Genomic DNA, 10,758 nt, shown 5'->3' with positions numbered 1-10,758 from the left:
TTTTGAGAATTCTTTACATATTCTGTATTTGTCTTTAGCAGACATGTATTTTTCACATATTTTTACAGTTTGTCATGCCTTTCATTTTTCTATAGTGTCTATGGAAGAGCAGGAAATTTAAATTTGTCAGTTTTTAATTTTACATTTTTTTGTGTGTGTGTCTACACGGTCTTTAATGAATCTGAGGTCTCCCAGGTCTCAGGCCATGTTTGTCTTCTTCTAGAAGGTTTCATTGTAGGCTTTGCACTTGGAGCTGTCATACCTTTCTATTGAATTTTTATTGGTGCATGACGGTGATGCGTAACAGCCGGTTCCATTCGCCACATGCGAACGTGCACAGCCAGGATTCACAGCCTGGTTCCTGGCACCTCCCTTCCTGCCCTCCGCCCCTGACCCACGTGCTCCGCCCATCTCTCCTGTCACTTCCGTGGCTTTGATGAGTGCATTGTCATTTACAGTGGGACTCGTGTGGTGCGTCTGTACCTGGGCACAGGTGAGTGGCAGATCCGTTCGGTGCTCCCTGCCCTCCCTCTCTGCCTCCTTCCTTCTCAATCCCTCCCCTCCATTTGTCCCCCTTCTGGCTCCGGAGATCCCCCTTACTATTTAACTCTTGAATACGGTATGGTGTACCTTTTTAAATACCTTTGTTAAAATGATCTTTTCCCATGATGATGAACTATTTCTTCGTAGAATGAACGTGGCAAGGCCAGTGGCTAGCCTAGCTTTCATTCCCACAGAAGTGCAGGCACACGGGAAGCGGCCTCTCCTCCCAGAGACCCCGGGGGGGGAGTGCTTCTGCCTCGGTAGTGCCTGTGACTTGGCGCCAGCCATGCTACTTCACTTGAAGGACAGGGTCACGTCTGATCTGCTTGCTGCTGGTGTGCAGCACAGGTCAGCGAAGGCGTTTGGCTTCGACTGGGGCAATGCCAAGGCAGTTCCCGGTCTGGCGCGGGCTGCCCAGGGCTCACCACCCTCCTGTCTTCCATGGCCTCTCATCTTTGAAGGAGACTTTGCAGAGAACCATTTGTTACCCTCTAGGTTGCTTTAGTCATAATTTACCCTTACAGTTTTTTTTCAAGTCAGAATTATGCACATAGAACATACACAGAGAAGTTAGAAAATTAATAAACACTTTAAATTATTTTATTTTATTTTTCTTTGAGATGCTGGGGACCAAACCAAGGGCCTTGCACATGCTGGCGCTTGGTCTACCACGGAGCTACATTCCCAGCCCTTAATAAAGGTCTTGTGTTTGTTTCAATTTAAATTCCCTGAGGAAGGACTCTTCACCTAGAAATTCTACCTTGCCTTCCTAGGGCTCAGTGAAACCGTCTTGGCCACCAGGTTTAAAATAGTTCGTTTTAACCCTTCTCTGTCCTAGTGACTAGCCTCTATCTTATCAACCAAAAAGACAGTACTGTTTTCCTAAGGTACATAAATATACACTTTGTAGAATATTTCACCTTCTCAAAGGTGGACAAGATATTTACTCCTGCTGGTTAGACTGGTGGCTGGGGGCACTTTAGAATGGCTATGGGAGACAGTAAATATGGCGGAAGGGAAGACACCTGCAAGGTGCATTCTCTGCACGCTCGGCTCCTCTGCGTCTCCCCTGGCAGCTGGGGGCTGAAAGAGCAGATCCCAGCAAGCCCACCCTGCTGCCTGCAGGTTTGCTGACGGACACCGGAGTCTGGGGGAGTGAGGAAGAGGAGGGCAGGGAGCCCTCCCTTCCTGAGCGCGTGCACTGAGGGGTCGAGAGGATCTGGAACCTGGAGTGGCGCCCAGGACCAGGGAACTGTCCGCCTGTCCTGTTCAGCGAGTGAAGCCCACTGCAGATGGTGGCCAGCCTGCCGCCAGCACTGCCGGGGGGGCTCGTTCCAGGATCAGATCTGGGCCCCCAGCCCTCCTGTTCTCCCGGCAGGAACCCCAGGACTCCTGTGGCCCCTCCAGGACTGGAGGGAGGGCTCGGGTGCCCTGGGGTGGCGACAGAAGGAAGAGCGGTGCTTTTTCCTGAGGAAGGGGAGACCAGACTCGGCCAGCTTGGCTGAAAGCCCTGCTAAGTGGGGCAGTGCAGGGCACGGAGGCCTGGACGGGGCCTGACTGACACATGCACGGGTCACGAGCCACCGCGAAGGTGAACAGCCACCGTGAAGCCTTCACACACGCACCACGCAGCCTCCGTCCACTGTGCCCTGGATGGAGAACCAGGTGGTGGGGAGGGCTGCAGAGCCGCGCTTCCCGCAAGCTTGCCCGGGAGTGCGACCAGGTAAAGACTAAGAAGACCCTGAGAGCAGAGAACTTCACTGACTTCCAGGAGGAGCGTGGTGACAGGTGTCGGGAAACGGGAACCACGTGGGCAGCAGGGCCATTCCGGGCCCCACGGTGGGACCAGGCTGCATGCTTCTCCCGTCCTGCAGGTAGGTTTCCAGTGCTGACTGGTGTCTCGACGCCATGGCTGAATCTTCAGGAGATGAAGCTGGCTGGTCCAGGTGGCCACTCCTGATCCAGGTAGGCTGGGGGCCACGTGATCCCACCGTGGCTGCCGGAGTTCATACCTGTGGGCATCCAAGGAATTCCTCAAAGAAGGGGCAGGGGCAGGCGGACTCCAGGGCTGGGCGTCACTCTGCAGCGGCACTGTGACAGTCATTTCTGTGCTGTTGGCTCCTGTCCGGTTTGTGGTCTAGTTAACTGTCTTCCGCATAAAAGCCTGCCCACCAGGATTTCCCCAGGAAATCACGTTTTTTGGTTTTCTTTTTTGTTTTAAAGTATTGCATTTATTTCTAAAATAAACTATTTGTTAATGATGTTCTGCCTCTTCCTTAGAGAACTTGGCACCTGCTGCCCGTTGGCGTTTGCAGCAGGACTGCAACAGGACCTTTAGGCAACTACATTTTACAAACCTGAATGCAGCTCATTGCCTGGTCGCATTCTTTTAAACTGATGAGACAATCTTGAATCTCCGTTCGCTCAGCTATGTTTTCAGCTCATAGTGCTCTAATACAAGTTTAAGACACAGCCAGAAGTTTGGGAGATAGAGTCTGTTTTTACCCACGTGACTGACAAAAACGCCAGGGTGAACCAGTCTGGAGACCTCTAGCTGGCCTTGTCCTGTAGGTCAGTCCTCCTTCTCTCCGGGGATTTGACAAGACGTCAATCCACCTCGTTGTACTGTTATCCATTCTTCACCACGAGAATATTTTAGGCAACTTGTGATCTCACTGAGCTCAAACTATCATATTACCTGGAACATCTTCTCTGAGAAGATGTAGGAAATCCAGTAACTGCCCCGTGAGCCTGAGAGAAAAGCACTTAGGATACAACTGCTGTGTGAGCTGCCACCTTGTTAAGGTCACCACTTTGATTTTGGTGCAAGTTGTTAGCACAAAAAGACTGGGCAGGACCCAAACCTCATGAATCAGCTCAGCTGTTTATCCAGGAACAAAGTTTCGCACTGGAACCGAGGAGGTAGGGATGAAATGGCACCCCTGGACCCATTTTCCTGGTGGAAAATGAGCCACTGAACAAAGAAAGGGACTGGGTTTATATAGGTTATTTTGAGGGGTGGTCTAGTGAGCATATCCGTTTCCTTGGGCACTCAGGAGATTGAGCTTTTTGGGTCGGGGGTCTGTGGGCAGTGTCTGGAGAGGACTTACTTTGCAGGAGATTAACACCTCCTAGAGAGATAAGACACCACCTCCACAGTTTCCTTATTCATCCATCTATTGAAAGGAATCTAGGTTGGTTCCACAATCTAGCTATTGTGAGTTGAGCTGCTATAAACATTAGTGTGGCTTTGTCACTGTAGTGTGCTGATTTCAAGTCCTTTGGGTATAAACCTAGGAGTGGGATAGCTGGGTTAAATGGTGGTTCCATTCCAAGCTTTCTGAGGAATCTCCACACTGCTTTCCAGAGTGGCTGCACTAATTTGCAACCCCACCAGCAATGTATGAGTGTACCTTTTTCCCCACATCCTCGCCAACACCTGTTGTTGCTTGTATTCTTGATAATTGCCATTCTAATTGGGGTGAGATGAAATCTTAGGGTGCTTTAGATTTGCATTTCTCTAATCACTAGAGATACTGAACACTTTTTCATGTATTTGTTGATCGCCTGCATATCTTCAAACATCGTGACCCTGTGTACATGTATGATTACACGAATGGGGTGAATCTACATCGCGAACAACCATTGAAGTGAAAAGTTGTACCCCATGTGTGTACAAAGAATCAAAATGCAATCTGTACAAATAAAAATAAATAAAATTAAAACACACACGCACGCACGCACGCACACATGCGCCTCCCCGCACCCGACAACTGTCCTGGGAGACGAAGGCTGTCAGTGCCTGGCCTTCTTTTTCACTCCTTTTCCCAGGCCACACTATCGGGGTTTTTTCGATTTCCACACCTATTACACACCTATTCCAAGTCATCAAGGAAGCGTCAGCAAGTTAAGCATTACAGTGACAAAGAGGAAAACATCCCACAATCATTCTTGGCAATGACAGAACCAAACTAATCCTAAGCTTTCCACCTCCACCCCAGGTTTTATCCATGAGGAAGACTGTTACCTGGTTCCCTGCACTGGGAACCTGGCATGTCTGCTACTTTTACTTTTTTATTTATTTATTTGTTTGTTTATTTTTGTACCAGGAATGGAACCCCAGGGGTGCTTAACCACTGAGCCACATCCCAGCCCTTTTTTATTTTTTATTTGAGATGGGGTCTCGCTGAGTTGCCCAGGGCCTCACTATTGGCATCCTCTTGCCTCGGCCTCAGAGTTGCTGGGATCACAGCTCTGAGCCCACCCGGCTGTCCGTTATTTTTGAGGAAAGTGTCCCAGATGGTGGCTCTCGGTTAAGCGACTTAGTTCCTTTCTTTAAGAGCTCAGACGTTCGGCAGGGTTGAGGCTTTAAATGGCAGCTTCCCGCTGGAGTTGGTACCAACAAGAAACCAGACAGATCTGAGGTGGCACACGTCTTACTTGACAGGTCCCGTGGGCAACAGCGTAACCTCCAGGCCTGCGGCCCCTCTCGGCTGCTCTGAACACCCACTGCTCCACCTCCTCTCAAGGTCCACGCGGCCAGCAGCAGCCCCGAAGACCCCTCCCAGTCAGATCCACCGAGGGTTCATCTGTATTCCCAGAGAACTCTGTTCTCCTTCTCTTCCCTTCCCTCATCCTTTTAATACTCTAGTTCAAGCAATTAGCTCTACAAATATTAGCTGCAATCAAGGCCTAGCACACGTGGTAATTTTCCCTCTAATAAATCAATCAATTCTTTCTGTGGAGTGTTTTTCCCCCTTCCAGTCATTAGAGAATTACAATGCTACTTGAGGATCACCAGCAACTTGAATTAGTCAAGGAACGTCAATCAAATTTGCCAGATTTTGCTTTAAAGATGAGAAAAATGGGACAGATTCACAAAGGCCTCTTGTCTTAGAATAGGAAGCTTGATAGACCCTTGTTGAATCTCTCTTAGGCCTTGGAGCATAATGATCCATTTGGAGGAAAATCAAAATCAGTACTCCCAGCGACACATCAGACAAAATGCAGAACCTCTCATTAAATAATCTAAAAATTGATAATTGGAATAATCCACTATGCAGTGTCCCCAGGCTGTGCAATAGCCCACACCAGCTAACAGGCTAGGATGGCAAAGAAAAGACAGAGAATGCAGCAAATGGGCAAGTTTTAGTTCTATGCCTTACAGAGAAAGTCTTGGTGTGTTAGAGGAATACTCAGGATGCCAAGCAAGCTTTGGTTGGGCGGGTGGGGTGCTTGGGGAGAGAGGACTCAGAATTCTTAGTGACAACCTGAAAACAGAGCGGGGTAGAGTCTTCCACCCCATGCCCTGTCACAGGTGAGAACTGACGTGGGCCTCGTCTGGGTTTCTGCTTTCAAGTGGCCAGAAGGACCACGCCCGCCCCTGCGACCACGTCAGCACGTGAGGACGCCCTGTGCTGGACCGGCAGCCCAGGCCTCTGGGTCCTTCCAGTCCCTCTGAAAAATTAGATCATTATCAGGACCTGAAAGGGGTCACGGGCGAGAGGGGGAGGCCTGGTTCCATTTTCTCCTGTCACAAATGTATTCCTATTAAGATTGAAAGAAGTGAAGCTCTCAGCAGGGCACTTGGTGAAACTTGCTGACGTTAATGACTCGAATGTGCAGAGAGACGGAGGAAAATGGTGTCATCGCTGTCATTCAAGCCATCTGAGATGGAATTTCAGAAGACGGCTGTCAGGCGCGAGTGCCAGGCTCATCCTGTCATCCGCAGAGCGCGGATCACACACTGCTGTGCAGCCTGTGGGTGGCGGGTGGTGACATTTGAAAGGAAACTGCACAGAGAGGCCAGGTGGGCGTGGACCCCACGGGCGCTGTGCGGGCGACCACCCTGCCTGACGACACGGGCTCATATGGGGACGATGGGGATCCAGGCCTGGTCGTCAGTCTCGGACGTGCTGAAACCTGACCTGCAGAGATGCTCCCAGTACGTCAGGCTCCTGGGGCTGAAATTTTTCAGAAAAGTGTGAACTGTAACTATCAGGCCTAGTTATTAATTTACTTGAGGATATTCCTCTCTGGGGAGCAGGCTTTCATGGCTGTGCACACCAGCCCTGAGACACCTGCAGAGCCTGGTTCGCGATCGGAAGGTGGCCATGTGGGGTCGGGCAGGGCAGGGGCTTTCCACGGTGGTGCCCCCTGCAACCACCTGGAGTGACAGGAGGTCAGCCACACTCTAAAGTCACATCAGCCTGGATCTCAGCGGTGAGAAGGCGGACATCAGTGTGTTCAAAATCTCCTCCAGTGACTTCAACAAGAACCAAGCTGAGAACCTCAGAGCCAGAGCCAAGGGTGGGCTTTGAACTGTTTTTTAATTCATCAAGAAAGGACATTAAAAGTTCAGCTACCATTATTTTGTTAAAGACGAAATTTTAACAAGCGTTAGGAAGGACATAACTTCAGGATGAAAGATGAACAACCCCCCAACCCCCCAACCCCACCCCTTCTCTACTGACCCGGATCGTTTTCTCTGGACAGAGGCCAACTTCAGAAATGAAGAGACCCGCAGGCTGTCCGTCCACACGCAGGCCTCTCTTCTGTGGACAGCTGGGACACAGTGGCCCGTGTGGTTAGTCAGACACGGTGCGCAGCTAACTCTGCCTCTCGTGCCCTGTCCTTCCAGGCAGAGTGAACACCATGGGGTAGGTCCTAGTAAGTTCTGCTCCCAGGCTTTGGGAATGCTAAGTCCACCTAACAAGCCTAGCTCTCCCCAGACATCTTAAACTAAGCTTTCTGGGGTAGGTGGGGCACGCAGGTCCCCAGGTGAGTGCGTATTGGGAGCACTGGTACCCTCTTGTTATGCTCTGATGACCATTACTCTAAATCCAGTGGAGACTCCATTAGATGGCAAAAAATCTGCAATGAGTTACTTACTGTGTGTCAAGTCACACAAAATAGAGAGGCTTACTTGTACTTGAAGCACCCTTTCGAGCGTCCCCTGGGGATCCATGTGCCTGGTGCCTCTGGGTCCTGGTCTGTTTCTCTGCTCCGCCCTGAAGCCTCTCAGGTCTACAGCTGGTCAGCCCCAGGAGCCTCTGAGACGGGGTAGGGGTGTCGAGTTATCCCATTCTCCAAGAGTTCCCTTCTGGTGTGCTCAACGCAGACACTCGTGCCCGACGGTGGTGACGTGAATCTTCATTTACTGATGTCTTCTCAGCTGGCACGGCACACTCCCGGGTGAATCCAGGGTAGACACGGAATGCATGTGTGCTCTGGGACAACCGCAGCCGTCCTGTCTGCAGACATCTGCGTTCTTCAGAAGCCCGAGATGCCCGGTTGCTCCCAGCCCACTCAACCCAACCCGGAGCCTGCACCTCCTGGAGGTCCGGCACCAGACCCAGAGCTCCAAGACGGGATTTGAGCCCCAGCTCCGCCGCCCTCCTCATCCAGGCCATCTCTCTGGTCTCGGTCACCCTACCTATAAAACGGGGATGTCATCATCACCTTCCTTCATCATTTTACGTGACAGTTGTAAGAATTAATTAACTAACATCATTAGGTAAGACACTCAGCAAAGGGCCGGGCACACTGCACTCTTACCGAAGGCCAACTTCCCATGCCGGTGCTCAGCGCTGTGACCGGGCACATGATAGGCACTTGACGGTCTCGCCTGCACACCCGCATCTGTTTGTAGAAAGGGGACTTCCAGGGGACGCAGAGGTAAGAAGCTGCCGCTGCCTGCTGAGCTTCAGTTCTCAGCCACAGCTCAGCCAAACCCATTGTGCTCCAGCCCATCTCCCCGGCTGTCTCCCTGGGACCCTGGTCCTGATGGTGGGTCCCACCTGACTGCGGTGCCCTCACTGTCACAGATCCTCCTGTTCTTTGGATGGACCCAGAACCACAATGCCTTGCTCTGATTCAGAAGCAGCCGAACGCTTTGAAGGAAAGCAGTAAGAAATGGACGTGTCTGCACGTGCGTCTCCGCATCTTCACGTGCCAAGGAGAACTGAATCCAATTCTCTGTGGATGCATCACTTCTCCACCAGGATCTGGGAGAGAGCGAGGTGAGGACAGACCCTGGCCGCTCTGGGGTGCCGAGTCTGCACAGCCAGGCCGGACTCAAGGCAGGGCAAAGTTTTCATTCCACTGCAATTAAATCCTCAAAAAATTCAATGAACCACTGTTACACACCCTCTCCACCAACACCAAAACCAAAACCAGGCAGAAAAACACGTCAGTAAACAAAGGCCGAGGCAGGAGGCGCCTCTCAGTTTACACGGAGGACTCCATCTGTTACCCTAGACCTTGGTACTGAGCCACACAGGAGACGCAAAGGCAGCTGCAAGGAGTTTTGTTTTATGGCTTCTTAGTCCAAAGATTCCCATTTAGAGAGAAGCAGCCGAGGAGGAGAAGCCAAGAATGAGTGACGAGCCAGCCTCATCCGCTGACGCATAGCCTGGCAGGAGCCGGTCCTCAGCCAGGGTGCCTTGCAGCCAGCATCTGTCCCTTCGGCGTCTGTAATAAAGGCAGCCAAAGGGGCGGACCCTTGTGGGCTTGCAGAGGTCTCGCCTGCACCGCACCTTCCCACGCCTCGCTCGCCATGCCCAACCAACAGAAGAAGATCATTTTTTGCCTGGCCGGGGTGTTAAGTTTCGTGTGTGCCCTCGGAGTTGTGACAGCCCTGGGGACACCGCTGTGGATTAAAGCCACCATTCTCTGCAAAACCGGGGCCCTGCTGGTCAACGCCTCCGGGCAGGAGCTGGACAAGTTCACGGGTGAGCTGCAGTACGGCCTTTTCCACGGGCGGGGCGTCCGGCAGTGCGGGCTGGGAGCAAGGCCCTTTCGCTTCTCCTGTAAGTAAATTATTAAATAACCTGAATTATTTGGTGCTCTAGCAATGCCTGCCAGCTGCGGCTGGGAGTTACTATAGGAGTCTTGCCCCGGTTTTGCCAGGACTTTTTAATTACCCAGCACTCTGAACAATTTCTTCTTCCTAGTTTTGACTGTTTATTTTGTTTTGTTTGTATCAATTTTTCATTCTTGTTGCTTTTATCATGATAACATGTAGTTAATTAGTTGCTTTGTAGCTAAACTTTTTGAAAGCATAAGCACTTAAGATTCTTAAATATTACTTTTTATGTAGGAAATTATGGGGTCTTTTAAACAGGGACACTTGGGGAGGTAGGAAAGCCTTAAGCAGTGATCTGAATCATTTCCAAGCTTTGATCTTTAAAAGGGCCTGTGTGCTGGCCCTTAACTGACCCTACCTGCCCAGGACCCATGTTACCCTCCCCCCACATCCCTTCCGGGACCTTTGCTGCCATTGACTCTTCTGCTTTCACTTCTAATCAATTTAGAATCACTTGGCTATAGAAATTCAAAGTGATCTGCTGGGATAACTGGGAGAGAAATAGATGCCTCTTTAGTACAGAAAATTTGCAACTGATTGACCTTCCAATCATGTGGCAAATGTGAGAGATTTTCCTGTCAAGTTTTTTTGTGACATGGAAGTTTTCTCCACAGTATTTATAACCTGTTTATCTTAAGAAGAGAATTTTTTTTTAGAAATTACCATGTGAATAGGCAACTCATTAAATGAAAATTAATAAGAAGTCATTTGTTATATCTCTCACAACACACATTCAGAAGTTATTATTATTTCAAAAGGGCTGGTTGGGAACAATCTCGGGAAGACAGTCAGTAAATTACTGCATAAATCACTCTTCAGGAAAGGAGGTTACCAATTGAGGCATTTAAAATGAATTATTATTTTGCCTGAGTTTCTTTTCTCCTCTAATATAGGTAGAAGGTGAAATTAATTGAATTTATTATTAACATGCAGTGTCTAATTAAATTCCACTGCTGCCTATTTGTATTTCTGTAACATTCCTCATATTTAGTCATTGGACACCAACCTTCAACTCACACCAGCCACAGAGTGATATGAATGTTCATGGGGCTCCAGAAAATCCTAAGAATTTGTCTCCAGCTTTTCAAGACATTATCATAAACTAGGTGTGACGAGGTGGATACGTCTGTTTTCACTGAGTGGCTTTAGTTGGTTAAGGTGATGGGCCCTTAGCGTAGCTCAGCTTTCCTTAGGGGGTGGGTGAACAAAGCAGAAAGTTACGTGATTTGCAACTGTATTAAAAATATAAAAGGAAAAACGTTGAGTGAGACGATTTCACCCCGAGTGATGTTCACCCTGAGTGATGTTCTCCCTGAGTGATTTTCAACCCGAGTGATGTTCACCCCGAG

General features: G+C 49.8%; 1 protein-coding gene across 2 annotated transcripts in view; it reads left to right on the top strand.

The window, feature by feature from the left end:
- The first annotated feature begins 8,988 nt into the window (after nucleotides 1-8,988).
- Nucleotides 8,989-10,758, top strand: part of Clrn1 (clarin 1) — a 32,176-nt gene continuing 30,406 nt past the window's right edge. The window contains exon 1 of one of the 2 annotated variants that reach the window (XM_047564555.1): nucleotides 8,989-9,275. In XM_047564555.1, coding sequence (XP_047420511.1) covers nucleotides 9,101-9,275 — 175 coding nt within the window. In that variant the 5' untranslated portion in view covers nucleotides 8,989-9,100. Of the gene's footprint in view, nucleotides 9,354-10,758 lie in introns of both variants that reach the window. The other variant, XM_047564554.1, reaches the window with a different exon arrangement.

Source organism: Sciurus carolinensis, chromosome 9 (genome assembly GCF_902686445.1).
Source record: "Sciurus carolinensis chromosome 9, mSciCar1.2, whole genome shotgun sequence".
In the NCBI taxonomy this organism is placed as follows: domain Eukaryota; kingdom Metazoa; phylum Chordata; class Mammalia; order Rodentia; family Sciuridae; genus Sciurus; species Sciurus carolinensis.
The sequence above is the reverse complement of the archived record's forward strand: the minus strand, read 5'-3'. Positions and strand labels throughout refer to the sequence as shown.